The sequence below is a fragment of the Micropterus salmoides genome, unplaced genomic scaffold (assembly GCF_014851395.1).
Source record: "Micropterus salmoides isolate LMB-PRFRI ecotype aquatic unplaced genomic scaffold, ASM1485139v1 Ms_hic_scaffold_16, whole genome shotgun sequence".
Taxonomy (NCBI): Eukaryota; Metazoa; Chordata; class Actinopteri; order Centrarchiformes; family Centrarchidae; genus Micropterus; species Micropterus salmoides.
In genome coordinates, this window is record NW_024040707.1 from 13750256 (window position 1) to 13766600 (window position 16345).

The following is a 16345-nucleotide window of genomic DNA, read 5'->3' on the forward strand; positions in this document are numbered from 1 at the left end:
GTCTACCAGCGTAGCACTGAAAGATAAAGACACATGGGAAATGGAACAATTCATGGAAAAATTATAGTGTAAAAAATTAAATACCACTTAGGACTTCTACTTCTAATGGTTTAGAAAGGGGGTAATTACTGACTGTAATGCCATAACGTCACGATCCCACATTATAATAATAATAATAACTAATTACGTATTTAAAGTGTATAAAAGCGTACAGATATAAGTGTTCACACCCATGAAAATGGCTTTTTGCTGAGACATCAAATCTTATTAATGAAGTCTTTTCCAACAATAATGTAAATACATCTTTCACTTAACTGATAAGGAAAAACTGGTGTGATGTTGCCAAAGCTTTAATGTGAGAAGGGATTCGGGCAAAAGAAACCCCTTCAAATCTCACATTGTGCCACTTTAGCCTTTCATTTTCAGCACGAACAGACTCCCAGCCATGTCATATTTCGTAATTGTTTATTTCTGCTATAACGCCTGGCTTCAGAGAAGCCAGTCTCAGAGACTGGAATGCTGATACAGGAGCTCAGTCGCTAATACATTTGTTTTAAATCTTTATCGGTGTGAGGTAGAAATGTAGGATTGTGACAGACTCCAGCAAAACATGAATGTTTCAATGTTTTGAATCTCTTGATAATGTCTGAAGAAATACATTTTTTATGAGCAGAAAAACAAACTACATTTACACAGTATAAAAATCTGAACCATAGGATACTCAATCCACAAAGCTGAAAAACAAAATTCTGATCTAATATCTTCTAATGTGAGAGCTGCTCATGGTAAATATTTTAAAGCCACAACATTTAAATTAAACATTTTTCATACAGCATTTCATAAAATGCACTTTAAGCAACTTGTTCATGCACTGCAATGCACTATAAAAATTATATCAATGCTCCTTATTAGGGCGGACAGCCACAAGATTGTAAAACCCGCCTTAAAAACAACATGCACTCATTTTTATGAAATTACATGTACAAAGGTCATTTCACGACAGTGCCTTTACAAACAGTCTGTATAGGTTTTAAACCCGAATATTACAATTGACATTTATTTCACAAGACATATTCCGTGTTGACTTCTTTACGTCCCCATTATCATTCACACTGCTGTGGATGCTTATTCTAAACCTTTATACAGGTGGATAAGCCGCAGCACATACCGTCTTCAAGACGTCAATGCACATGAGACTGGCTACCCACAAAATCTCTAGTTTTTGTTGAAATCAGGGAAACCTGCCCAAAAGTACTTTAAGTACACTTAGTATGCAACAAGCAAATTTGTTCACAACAAATTAAAAGTTTTTAGAAAACATAAAAAACACAAAGTTTTAGTCAGCATGAAGACAGTGGAACGCCACAAACGCTGATTGATGTGCACTTAGCAGAGTACAAATGCAAACAAAAGTACAAAAACAGCAGCATAGCTACACGTAACATTTACGTAACATTTCTGAACGCAAAATCTTTAAGAGAATTTGATTCCTTAAAAGAAATAATTACCATTGATAAATACACATACAAAATGCAGATCGAGAGGGACATTCCATGACACTGATGGGACAAAAGGAAGTAACATATAATTGATTGTCATAAAGGGGAAAAGTGATGAGGTGATTGCACAGGTTCTATTAGCAACACATTCATGATAACCCAGAAACAAGTGTACCTAAATGTAAAAACATACCCAAACTTAAAATCTCGGACATGTCATTCAATATATTAAAAAAATGGTCATGTCGGAATGAGCTAAGAATGTAGTAGCTCAATACTATGATAGCGAGGCAATGTGAATACAGATTAAGCATGAATTAATTTTTTGTACCTGATTGGAGTTATCATTCCAACTAATATTTACATTTATTTAAAGTAAAGAACTGTACATTAATGTCTTGCACCTTTAAGGAAATTCAGTCAGTCAGTTTTAAAATTGAAAAGAGAGAAAATTATTACAAAGCATGTTTCAATTCCTTGTTGTATAACAGAAAAGTCATACTTGGTCTTTGTAAAAGCCTGAATTCTCAATGTGAAAGCACAGCCAATAAAAATACCAGTTTAAACTGAGCCAATGTTCCCAAATACCAAATAAACAAATATTTTACAGCTTCAAAGTACACTTTTAAACTAAGTACTCAGATTCACTTTAGTCTTAAAGACTGGGTTAGACTTTTTAAAAAGGTGGAAATTCCACTTCCTGTTTGTTAGATTAAGGACTGGGCTTCTTAATATAGCTCATCTGATACTGGCAACACCAGCTAGTGCTAAACAATGAATGTGATCAACATGAGAGCATGGTAAGGCTTGGATAAGACTAAAACTATTTGAAAAGGCTTAGGCCAGAAGGTAAAGCACGCATGAAGTGCTGTAAAGACATTAAAGGAGATGAGCACAGTTGCAGCTGCAGAGGATTCCTTTTTCGTTCAACTGAGAGCGACTGAGTTTAGGCCAGAAACTCGAGATTACCACACTGCATCAGCTCCAGAAAACATTCCAAGTGTCATCCTGGCATTCAAGTGCCAGTTTATCTTACTCTAGCAAGGAGTCCTGAATGACTCTGCACCATGCATCATTAGAAAACAAGGGGCCGCTGCAGGATTTTGACAGTAAACCCCTTGCGAAACAAAGACAGTTCCTGAAGTGGACACTCGCTAATCTTTAATTCGACCGTTCTGGGTGCTAAAGTGATGGGCTGTCCTGGCTGCTGTACTCAGCTGTCTCCATCTTGAGGATGTAGGGAATGATGCTGTCAATAGAGACGTTACCTATCAAGCCAGTGAAGAAGAGCTCCTCTGTAATGCTGGAGTTCATGAGGCGCAAGGCCGGGAGACGAGTCAGGATACGGGTCAACCTGGGGAAACAGACACACAGCAGTTCCTGCAAAGTCAGTCCTTGATATCTGCTTACCTTGTTTTTCTGCAAATAAGATGTTCTTATAAGTTCCTCGGGGTGTGTACACAGTGCCACAGTCTTCATAAGCCAAACTTATGTCAGCTAGCCAGACAGACACGCATTTACCAGTGACTATTTATTGACAAGCTTATTGTAACTGGTAGTTTTATTGGTTATTGTGACAACAAATAAACAAAAAATCAGCCTTATACCATTTTGCACAAATATTGGGATATGTTTGTTTTTGTTCTTTTACCAAATCATCATGTTGAGCTGCTCCACAATCTTCCCATATACCCTCGGTAAGTTCCCCCTGGGGTACACATGCTCCATAGACCGGATGTTTGAATGTACCTGTAAGTGTCATCAGTGTAGGTTTTCTGCACGTAGTCCTGCAGTTCCATCAAGGCTTTCTCCTGGAACTTCTCAATCTGCCCGCCGCTGTCCACACTTGGATGATCTGACAAGTTAAATACAAATACAAAATTTAATAAAATCACTTTCATTCGTCCATGGAACTCTTTTTATCTGACTGATAAAAATTAATGAAAGTAACTTGCTTTAAGAAAAGCTGACACTCTTCAGAGCAGACTCACCTGGGCTGAACAACACTATAGCCTTCAGGTAGGCATATTCGTAGCTGTCAATGTCCAACCTGGTCATGCTGTTACAGAACTCCTGGAACTTCCAAATATGCTCCATCACCTGCTTCACCCTGTCCCCTGAAAGCTTGTCTGGGAGAGAGGAAAATGTCCAGTTTGATATTTCAAGATTCATAATTTACTTTTTCTGACATGACAAAAACATGTCCTTGTCATCAAAACTTGCAATTTTGAATCACTGCTTGTTAATGACGGGTTTTGTCAAGTTCTTTTAACATGTAGTTTACATCAAGTTCAATTTTGGCATCTGAGCCATCATGTATGACTCATGAACAAATAATAAACAGTCATCTAGCCTCATCTGGAGCTCATATGTGTAATACTGGAATGTGAAACAATAGAATGGTATAAACAACACCTACAATGCCACAAGTGCTTGACAAATGAATGAAACAATGGAAGAAAACTTATCTACAGCCCTTTCCCATTAGTTCCTCTATGCTTTACTCCTAGTTTGTTCTGGAACAGCTAAAAAAAATCACATTTCTTGAATCCTGTTTGTCTGTGTGTCCCACTGAGAAATGATGACGAGGTCTGTGGTCCATACCATCCTGGATGCTGCTCTGGAGGTGGTTGATGATGGCAGTGAGGATGGTCGACAGGTTCATCACATGAGCACACTGAGCAAGACCCAGAGTAAACAGCTCATTCCAGCAGGCTCGCACCAAACTGGTGTTTGCCTCCTGACTGAAAGACAGAGACACAAAAAAGTGTAAGCACTTAGATGGAAAAAAATCTACTGTAAAATAGACAGGAGCGTGTAGTGTTATGGTATTTCCAAAAGCCCCTTTTCAGACATGGAATACTCCACACAGCCGGCTTCATCAAGTTATTAAAGTGAAAGCATTTTGTCATTCAGACAGAGGTGACTTTTACAAGATGTTCTTTTCTTCCCTCATTCAAATATTGTGAGGATATTTACAGGAGAGAGAGAGAGAGAGAGAGAGAGAGAGAGACAGAGAGCACGGCAGTGCGTTTAAAATGTTTTAATAGCTGACCTTTCACAGGCTACTGCAGCAGTGATAAACATATTTTGCCTTTGAAACCTTAATTTTGGACCTTTGTCAGCACAAGGGGCAATCGCTCTGCTTGTCCCAGTGAACCCACTGAAGCATTTCACACCAGTTTCATCATTTAACATTATTTAACAGCGAATTCTGCGGCCTGTTTTATAATATCCGACATGAACAAACACTGAAAGACAGAGCATTAAGTTGGGACTCTCGTTTAATTCCATTTTGCTCACATACTGTATGTATAGCCATAGAAAGAAATAGAGAGGGTGTTTTTTAACCTCCTTGTTCCCAGGTACATCACGAAGGGAAAATACTTTAAATTTTCTCAGTGTTTTCTAGTTTATTACACTGATTTTGTGCATAAGAGATGGTGATTGAGATAATACACTTATTGCAGTAATTTTACGCACAATTACTTTGTCTCTCTTTGCATGTTTTACCTCGTGCTTCTGCAGTCTTTACGTTAATCTGACAGCACTGAATTCAGACTTGAGCCGTGTTGAAAATGTAACAGAAACGTTTCTTGGTCCGACCTAGTAAGATCGCCATTGTGACTTGTACGTAAAAGTGACCAGTGTGCTCATTCATACATGAGAGTAATGCGTTAAATTGCCATCGCACTAATGTAAAGGGGTGCATGTCTGGAAGGGGCTTAACACTATAATTTAAGTCTCACCCAAGAGCAGAGAAGGCAGGGATGGAGCGTGCCCAGTGCATGGAGAGAAAGAGAAGTCTGGATGCTGACTCGCAGATGTAGTGTACATTCAGATACTCGGGCATGGGGCTAGGCATGGTCAGCTGGACAGACAGGAAAAGATAGCGATATAGGACATAGGAAAGGAAATTATTTTAATAAACAGATGCCAAAGTAAAAGGAACGCAAACAAGTGTCTCAATTGGACTTGACAACAAGCCACTTTTTCAGTATGTTTAGACAGAGAAGTGTTCAATATACAGCAAAGCCCTCGGTAAATATACATAATGGTCTTTTTTAACCTTTTTTGTTGTTGTTGTAATTTCACAACACAGAGGGCCTTGAATTCTTTCAGGATTCAATTTCACTCTCAAGAAAAACAATTTGTATTCCTAAATTATTAATAATGTGAGTCTTTTATTCGAGCCATTAGCTGTACTAGGTGACTCCACCCACCTTGAAGCCGACATGGCTGTCTGTGAGCAGTGGTCCTTCCACCTCAATGATGGGGGTCTCCTGGTCTCGACCAATCAGCTGGATGGTTGTTCCACCGATACACTGTGACTTATCTGCCAGACTCTGTCTGACCCCTACTTCAGGTGGGTTAAAAACTTTAGCCAGGGTGTCAAAGGCACTGTGCGTAACACACACACATACACACACACACAAACACACACACACACACACACACACACCTTTAAGTGATTTGATTTGCGTAAATTCTGCAAAATAAATAGATAGATGTGGCTCCTTCTTGTTAACATAATATTTCATGTATATTTGTGTATGTATGAAGCCAGAAGAAGGTACAATCTCTAATGTCAAAACTCACTGCAGACTTAATGTAAAATGACTTGCATTAAATGTTGGCTAGATATTAAAGGGTACATGTCTAGATTTATGTAAGTATAAGGTTAATTATTATTTCTTACAATATCGGAAAACCAATTAGGGTTGGGATACCTGTTGTCTTCTGGAATTAACTTAGGGTGCTTTCACACCTAGACCGTTTTGTTTATTACTTTGTTCCGAATCAACTTATACGTCTCTTGTGTTCACACCGCACAATTGTAAAGCGGTCCAAATCGCATCCCCTTCCAGGGCTTTCCTTACATCACTACCTCATGCATGGAGGTCGCGCTTTGCATTGTGGGACATCTCTATGACAACAGCAACACAAAATGAATCATGGGTTGACTTGGTGCTGCGAGGACCTGAAATGCCTCATAGATATTTGGTCTTCAGTGGGCACAAGAACACTGAAGTCTACAAAATGGTTAGTGATAAAAAGAAAGAGAGGGATTGTGAAAGCTCCGTCAAGCAGTGCGGCGTGAAGGAAAAAAACTCTGACAGCAGTACATACTACAATATATTAACCACAATAACATACCGCAACAAATTAGCAAAATAAGCTGCTGAAGCTACATGTTGACAAGCGATCTTTTGGCGTGGTTGCCAGGCAAGACATTAATTTGTTCCGGTTCATGGGTCAGCTGTGATCTCACTGCAAATGAACCGCTCCAGGGTTCGTTTGGAATTGAGCCGAGATCACCTCTTCTAGGCGATCTCGGCTGGGTTGTTTTGTTCCGGATCAGAGTGCGATTGTTGTGTTCACATATTTCCAAACGAACCCAGCCAAAGGGGAAATGCCCCCTTGTTTCGGAACGTCTCCAATCGATCCAGGTGTGAAAGCACCCTTACACATAATACTGAAACTTAAATTAAACTGTATACATTACAACTGAAAACACAAGAAAGAAAACAACCCTTGAGGAAGTCCTTGTTATATCCATGTCATTTTAAGCCTTTTTCTTGCCTCTATAGAAACAAATCTATTCCATTTTAAATAATCTGCCAAAGACTGGCCATGAAAAGATGAGAATTCATTGAGGGCCTGTTAAAAGCGAGTGACGAAACAGCGCAGATACCTCTCACAAACACACTCCCCTCCTCTCTGTGCACCTCTGACTGACCGTGTTATCTCGCTGGCAGATTGCTCCTCGTGTTGGCTGTCTGAGGTATCACCATTGTTTAGATTCTCTTTTAGTGAGTCGCTAAGGTTGGCCAGTGATGTCACCACATTGGCTAGTGTCCCCAAGTCCCCCTGCCCAGACTCCATCTAAAGACAAACGAAACAACGCAGATTATTTTCCATCAAATAGGTCAGCCGAACTGGGATCCTCAAAATAATATATAATAATAGAAATGCGTTGCCTGCAACAAAAAGTGATGACAAACGCTCCTTAAAACCTATTAACAAGATAAATAGAAATAAGCCCGATTTTAGCCTCAAATTGGTCCCCCACGTTTAGAATCTGATCCTAATTTCTGCCTGATGGGCTGTCATTTGACATGCAGTTTAAGAGGGGTCATGATGCCTGTTTAATTGCCTGAAAAATCAACGACCTGGCTCTCTGATGACCAGATGTATTTCTGGCAGGTCAGAAAGTAAGCTTGGCTGTCTTACAGTTTGAGGAGTTCCACAGTCTGATTTCCATCATGGCGGCTGTCTAAAGATCCGTTATAAACTGTAGTGAGCTTATGTTAATATTACAGGAGTAGTACATGCTGTCTTGACTTGATTGAAACTAAACATAGCTGCATTACAGACAGATTACTGTATATTGTCTGCATCTTTTTTCGTCAACATTGAAGACACGATGTACCTTGTTTGAACAAAGTTTAATGGAATTGTCAATGGACAAAACCAATTAGTTGATCTGTACAGTGTGAGCATAAAAATCACAGGTTCTGGTCGTGCAGACAAGCCGATTAAAACGTTCAAGATCAATAAAAATGCACAGTGTCTTCCCACAGATTTTCAAGCTCGAACTCCTTTATTTTGTTGACCTTGTAATACTAAGCACCAAATATAACATCTTCACAATGCAAGAGCAACAAAACCTTCCAACATCTCTGTCTAAAGGATCATAATTCTATTACAAGGAGCAGAAGGAGATAGGCAGGGAGAGGTTACATTTACGGGGACTGCAGTAACAGCTGTACCTTTGAGTCACTGGCCAGCAGCAAAGTTCCATCACTCTGGATGACCGGCTGCTGGATATTTACCAGCATCCCCTGGTCCAGCAAGCTGGATCTGCACATGACACAGATCATCATTAAAAACCAGCTCTCATATCACCACCTGAGAGCCCAGGCCTGAGGTTTGTCTGTAAATTTGATTCCCACTGACCTGGAGCCATCTGTCTCTGCATCCGAGATAAAGGTTGGTGTGGCGATGAGTGGGCTATTTAGGTCCTTGCGAATGTAGATCTTTTGGGTAGAGGCAGCACAGTTGGAGTGCTTCTCTCTCGGAACTATATCGATGGGCTTCCTCTCACTCTGGACAGCTGAGGATAAACAGCAAGCAGACAACCTGTATTTACTTTTTTCGAATGGTCATAATAATACAAGTGATCATAGAAGAATATTTTTCTTTTCTAGTAGATCAATGTATCACAGTAATAAATCAATCCACTAAAGAGACTTCTCTGTGACAGAAAATTGACAGATGTTGTGGCTGTAATTAATAAATAACTCTTTGATTTAAGTTAAAATTGACTGGATGGAGCTTCCTAGCTACTGTAGCTAACAGTAGTGACAGTGTTTGCTACAGATCTGATTGTACTGACTGATACTCCTCTGCAAACTCGCAACCACATACAAGAATTAAATCTAACTATTGTTACTGTAAATATCTGTAGATACCCTGATAATACCTGCCTTGTTTCTGAGTGACAGTAGGGTTGGGCAATATAATGGTATACACCGTGCAATTAGGGATGGGTATTGCTACTTGATACCTTTATGGTATTGAGCGAAACAGTCCAGTATCGAGTGGTATCAGAAACGTTTCCAGTCAAACCAGTACTTCATTCAATACTTTTTGTAAACAGATTGCAAGTAACACAATGAAAGAAAAAGAAGAGCCCGGCTCTTTTTCCCCTAATGTGCCTGCACCCGCTTGTAAGTCCATGCGTGATTTTAACAGCCCCTTCACCCTCGGCTGCTCGGGCATTTTTGTCACTGTTGCAATTTTATCACCACAAGCTTGGCGTCCGTTGGTTTCATCTACTGGTATCATTAAACATTATACTGTACTTTTTTATTTGCTATTCACATCACTTGTCACTGATCGATCACTGCGTTCCATCATATCAATTAAAAGCTTTTGTGGCGCAGCAGCCATCAGCTGATTTTTCTCAAAGAGCCTCCGGCTGCAGCTGCCACAGATATCAGATGTAGTCTGTTTGATCAGCTGGATGTGCAGCCTCTCTTTTCCTCTATTTGCTTCTTCAGATTTTCTAGTGTAGTTTAGTGACTTGTTTAGCCGAAACCTTTCTTATTTTCTACTTCTGTCTTCTTCTATTACTGTCGTCTTTTTTAGAGGAGGTTCGCGACTCACCACTAAAGGCAAAAACACTCATGGAGATCTTTCAATTCAGTTTATTGATCGAAAGTTAACAAAATAAACGTAAAACGTAAGAAAAATTTAACTTTAATTCGTTTTCCACAATTCGTGTGGTCACTAAAGTGTTTCACTCCTCTCTCATTCAAATACAAAAAAACTCCCAAGCTGTCGTCCTTCGTCTGAGGATGACCTAAGTAGGACTAAAAGCGATCTGATACAATTTCCCAATATGTTATATAGCAGTTATTTGAAAAAAGAAATAGATCTCCTTGCTTGTCCAATCAACTAATATGGCTTCAACAGGTGGCATTTCATGCAAGGTATCGCATGAAGTACTGTATTGGTATCGGTATCACTGTAAGGATACTGGTCTTGGTACTGGTATCGTAAACTTTTAAATGATACCCAACCCTATGTGCAATGGTAGAAATGTGTCAACCAGAAGAGATTTAGCATTAAGATTTCAACCGTGGGAGCTATTCCTTAATTTCTCTATATATTTGGGCTGGAGTTTCGCGTGATCTCACAAATCCAGCTGCCTTACAAGGTAACGTGATTTGGGACTGTACATCACATGCTAACCGCCACAGAAGAAGAGAGTTTTCTCATGGTCTCCCGGATTTGGATCCAAACTCACACTCAGTCTTCATCCCCATCTTAAGGCATTTCCTCAACCGGCAGAACTGGCAGCGATTGCGGTGGTGTTTGTTGATGACGCAGTCCTGTTTACTGCGGCAGCTGTAGGTCAGGTTTTTCCTCACACTCCGCTTGAAGAAGCCTTTACATCCCTCACAACTGACCGCTCCATAGTGACGCCCTAAACACAAAGAAAACTAGTCAGAACGAGTGAGTCACTGTGTGCGTGGGTGCACATTCGATTGCTGACAATGTGCAGAAAAACACACTGTGGGCTATAGCATCAGGATACATCATTGAAAACACATACAAAACCACACATCACCAGGTAATGCAGCTGTAAGTACCTGAAGCCTTGTCCCCACACACCAAACAGTACTCCACTGGCTGCGGCCGGCTCAGGTCCCCTGACTGCCCTAACAACCGCTCCATTGACACAGGATCTGTGACAATCTGAAAAGCAAAGTCAAACAGAGGCCATTAATCTTGTGTTTCACCTTAACACAATGTCAATAATTATAATATATTATAACACTATGAGAAAATAACAACAAATATCAAGACCAAGATATTGCCAATAGTATCGTCATGTACCTGGGGGTGATATTATGGGGGAACTCTACCTGTATCCTTCCTGGCATCAGGCTGTCTGCAGCAGTGAAGATGAGCTGCTTAGTGTTGTGGCTGTCTGGCGAGGCCAGGATAACCTTGCCTGCCCCTGAGCTGTCAGCCGTAGTCAGAATGAACTGCTGCTTGGGAGCACTGGAAGGCTTCATTGCTGTCACTATCTGGATCTTCTGACCTGTCTGCTGGTCAGTTACAATCTGAGGGTGTTAAGATATGGAAGAGGGAGATAAAAAGAGAGGGAGGTAGAAATGAACATGCACCAATGGGGTTGAAGTAAAAAAAGAGAAGAGAGTGACATTGGAGGTGGGAGTGCTAAGTAATGTAACATCAACTCGTTCAGTGCTGCTGCTAATGTGCTGAAAGAGGACAACATCAACGGGCTGCAGCAGTGACACATTCTCTGAAGCCAACTAATGTTGAGCGCACAGCAGTTACCTGTATTCGCTGTGGTGTTGTGGCAGCCTCAGTGGAGATGACCTGAAAGCGCTGTGGAGACTCACTCATCATTGAGTCTGACGGAGAGGATGACATCTGCAAGGTGAAACACATTTCAACAAGTTTAAACACCTGATTATAATCAATAAGTCTGCAACATTTTACTTGAGCCTGTGTAAAGAATGGAAATGTTATTATACAACACTTTTACGCAAGTACAAGTCAGACCTGTCTAGAGTACCTCTGTCTACAGAAGGTATGTCTCTATGGCAACAAGTCAATATCCACTAAGCACACAGCCTGAGGGTAGCACCACAGTATTTCCACGTTTAAAAAGCCTTCATGTGGGTTATATGGAACAATGCAGACTGCCAGCAAAGTACATAATTAAAAGTCTCCCTCTGTACACTCACCTCTGCCTCATGCTCAGAGTCCACTTTCTGCTGAGAGAGCAGATTCAGGTTGGTCGTCATGATGATGTAAGGTCATTAGTGAGGTCTGTTTGGGGAAGATGCCAAATACATTAATCAACCACAAAGGTACAATCTGTCACAGAAGAGCAGGAAACAGTTTTATAGATATAATGTTCATCCTGTCACAAAAAAAACCCTTCGCTCAAGACAGCAAAATGAAAAACGAATGTCTTTTCAGCATGCAACATGCAAGCATTTGATGGTGACAAACAAAACAGAAAAATAACAATTAACAGTATTTATAACATCTGTTTTCCTGCTCCATATCTTATATCATCAAGTAAGCAGATAATGGCTTTTCTCATCACACCTGCTGTAATATTCTTCCTGTTCAAACACCTTAGGTAAATATTTTGTGTGACTGAGTGTGACAGGGACTGGGAGATTTGAGACAACGTTCATAACCACATTACACCACAGTCTGAACCTCACACTGTCCAACAGGACACTGCAACAAAGGTGGATAATTCATGGCCATCCATAGAAATGTACCCCCTTTTATATGCACATCACTACATCACAATAGTTTTTACCTACAACCTGGTTTATCCCTTTACATGTGACTTCATACTGATTATAAAGTCAAAAGTGTTGTACCTCTGCATATTTGCACTCAGATAATTAGCTGACACCATAGAAATGTTCTTTCTTCATTGGAGACAAGTTTGTGACCAGAAAACTGAAAGCTGAGTGTTTGCACTTTAGTTAAATGTTTTGCAAACCATGATACTTGTACAAAGAGCAAAGAGAACTGTGTGAAAATCACTGCATTTGAATGCAGATGGCAGAAACGCATCAAAACAGTTTAAATGTAACACCCCTAACGGCACAGAGTCAAAATCAGGGCAACAGACACATCCCATACACAATCCATTGATATCTGGTACTGGTATTTCTTTGGGTATTGCACATATTCGTTATTATTCTTCTATATTTGTAGATTTTGTTCAATTTACATACCACCCTGTAATATGTCTGCACAACACAAACCGGCGTAATGCACATGTAAATATCTGCCACATTGTGCTTTCTCCAAACATAGTTCAATTATTCTTTTATAATCTGCATCTGTTTATAACATATTTATATATTTTTACATTTATTTACGTCAGCTGTATGATTGTCTACCTGTAGCACCTTATCACCAAAGCAAATTCCTTGTAGGTGTAAAATACTACTTGGCAATAAAGCTCTTTCTGATTTCTGATTGAAAACCTATAAATCTGTATATCAAGTTTTGAGTGGCCGTACTGCATTTGGGCATCTTCCTAGTCAGATTTAAGTGATAGCATCAACTCCTACCATGAATTACCTCCTTGCACAACAGTTATGACTCTGATTTCTGATTATAATAAAGAATACGATTTGACAGCAGATGTGAAAGCTGATTAATGTGCCTGCAGTAGCTCCACAAGCTCACTGACCAGGGGTGTATGTGTATGGGGGGGGGGGGGGGGGGGGGGGGGGGGGCGTGCTGCTTCATAATGTTTACCGATTGGTCCAGCAGAATGCCCATCAGTACCTCCTTGCCCTAACGCAGAACAAAATGGAGAATCTGGCAGTCAGCCAACAACACTGGAGACGAATCGTTATGATAAATATGTTACGAGAAATTTTCTTTGCAGACAGTAGAGTGGGAGACTAACGGTGTGCTGGAAGTAAATGTAAAAATGCAGCTTTGGTGAATAAAGTCAAAGTCACTGTAATTTCAACCCACTTCTGTCCCCGGGATGGCAAAGGTAAAAGGGTCGAGTTCATATTCAGCAACTAACACACAGCTTTCCAATGTTAGCTGTTTAAGCTAGCGCAATACGAGTAAACGCAACAAGGGCTGCAGCAAGAGCTCACTGTACCAGTCTCTCCTTGTATTTGTCATTCTAGCATGCGGGGGTTGCTTCAGGTTTAATCGACAGTAAATGCACATTAGTTTAACTGTCTGTAAAGCACATCAGCGTAGCCAGAGCAGCGTTTCACGTCTCTTGCCCGGATCCCGAGTTGCCAGAATCGGGCAGGAAGGGAGCTGCGCATCGGCTGGCTAACAAGCTAGCTGGGTCATTAGCTGCGCTCTTTTATCCTCCGGTATCACGGACAGCTAAATACGGTTTTCTATCCGGGACTGAGACTTACCTCCGAGAAACGGTGGTCACGAATTTAGGGCTCTCTGCTATTTTATAAAATATATGTTTTGGTTTTCTTCTGTTAAAGGTCATAGTTCGTGACCCCGCACCGCCAGCGCGTCGACGATGGTTGAAGGTTTTTGTTTTTTTCCTCCTTCCTCTCTCTCGCGTCCCCGCGCACCTCCAATGCCCCCCACCCCCACCGTTGGCGCGAGTCAGACAGGGCTTACGTCATCCTGTCTGACAGGGACTTTGCTTTGCTGTTAAGATATGTGTTAGAAAATTAACACAACAAAAGAAAAAAATTAATAACGGACGCATTAGAGACAAACTCAAACATTGTTTCTCAACCATTAATGTATTTCTGGCCTGCTCTCCTCAATGGCACAAAGCTTTGAAAACTGTAAGTCAAGAATGTGTCATATAGGCCTATAATATAACAAAATGATAGCCTATATGTCATTTGTAATTCCGTTGTTAATAAAATATTTATAAGCATACAAATGTTTGGTCAAATTCCAAGTAATTATTTAATTATTTTTAATTTATATTGTAGTTAGGACCAAAGGTCATTTGAATAGCCTAGTTAATTATGTTGTCATGTCTTCATAGATAAGATAAGATAGAATATTCATTTATTAATCCCCCATAGGGGAAATTCACGTTGACTCAGCAGCACAGAGGAAGGTAAAGAACAAAAATACAGTAAAATAATCAGTTAGCTTTCTTACGTAGATGTATAAATAATATAGGTACACACTATACACACACTATGTACAATAAATATATAGTTAACATTCTACAAAGGAGTAAAAATTTATACACTCACTATATAAGCACTATTTACAATCAATAACCAAAAACAGTAATAACAATTATGTGCAATATATATTCAGAATACAGTCAAGAATAGACTACTACTAGACACTCATATACTGTCATTTCTAGATTTAAAAAAATGCTACACTATTACCAGGACAAAAATATATGGATTGTTTTATCTATGACTGCCACATGAACATCTGCACAGTTAGCTGCTGCTAATGCTAAAGAGTAAAGTCATGGGATAAATATGGCATCATTTTACAACTTCTTGTCAATATGACTGTATAGACATACAGTATATATTTTTACAATGCAGTCTGGCCTCCTTTCAATTTGTATGATAAAAACAAATTATGTTACATCGCCTCTTTCTGTGCTCTTGGTGTGAATATTTACCAGTAAATCTTAATATGCAACTGCATTCATATTGCTTTTTAACCAAAAGGCACTCAATGAGATTAACAATAGCTCTTACAGTATTGTCCAGGCCAAGACCCATCATATAGAACATAAAACATCGACAATGCAAAACATTGGCCTGTAAAAAACACTTAAAATGAAATAAAGAGAATAAAAAAAACATTACATCACAATATAATAGTACAGCTTGATAAAATGACAACAATAAATATACTATAACAAGCAATTTAAAAACAGATATGCCCAATATATGTAACTGAAAAAAAAAAATCACACAATAGCTTTTTAGAAACATCCTTTAGAAATCTTTTGCTTTGCTGCCAGAAAGTTGATGGGATTTTGCTATATAGGATTTAGTTTGAATGACCTAATTAATCCACCATGAGATTTCATTCCACAATTCACTTTGAACACCTTGCCATAACATTTAAATAACTGTCTCAGTTAAGCTTTAATATATCATTGGGAACTCAGAGTCACTTAAAGAAGGGAACACTTCATGGCATCCTGCAGTCACCATCACAGGGAAATGTTAGCCAGACAGAGACAGAGAAATTGCCAGGTGTTGTTGGCCCCTGTGTCTTATGCTGTCAAAAAGCATTTAGGAACTGCAAAGAACTCTGTTGAAAGAAAGTCTGGCACATATTAAAAAGTGTCCGCAGTGCTAGCATACGACATAGATTTTGCTGCAGGGTTGTTATTAAAATGATCAGCTCTAAGCAATTTACAGTATCTGTAGAATAAAAGTCGATTTACAATTCATTTACAAGACATTTATACAAACACGTATTTGCCATGCATTTTCCAAGAGACAGGTATATAAGTGTAACATATGATTGCATAACAAGAAAGTATATATTGTCAATGTTTGTGCAAGAAGGAAAAGGCGGCACACTTTGTAGGAATGTATTTATTTACAATAAAATTTACAATGCAGTTTTCGAGTGACTTATCTTCTAAGATACATATTGAAGTATAATGAAGTACTTACAGAAAAGGGGGATACACACTTGGTGTCAAAACACCATAGCTTTTACTTGTGAATTTTATCACTGAACTCCCCCTGTACTCAAAAATGTATTTTACTGATTGTTATGTCACTTGGTTCAGTCATCAGATTGACACTGTAGCCTGT

At 39.5% G+C, this 16345-nt stretch overlaps 1 protein-coding gene across 1 annotated transcript; it reads right to left on the reverse strand.

Annotated features, from left to right (window-relative positions):
• Positions 1-448: 448 nt before the first annotated feature.
• Positions 449-14142, reverse strand: nr2c2 (nuclear receptor subfamily 2, group C, member 2). The gene is made up of 15 exons (XM_038722277.1): positions 13976-14142; positions 11789-11873; positions 11376-11471; positions 10937-11137; positions 10661-10766; positions 10315-10494; positions 8460-8616; positions 8273-8363; positions 7240-7385; positions 5723-5900; positions 5249-5370; positions 4104-4243; positions 3491-3628; positions 3249-3354; positions 449-2853 (listed from the first exon to the last, which is right to left on the reverse strand). The coding sequence occupies exons 2-15, from the start codon at positions 11846-11848 to the stop codon at positions 2682-2684; spliced, it is 1893 nt and encodes a 630-aa protein (XP_038578205.1). The 5' UTR covers positions 11849-11873; positions 13976-14142; the 3' UTR covers positions 449-2681.
• Between the last annotated feature and the right edge of the window lie 2203 nt (positions 14143-16345).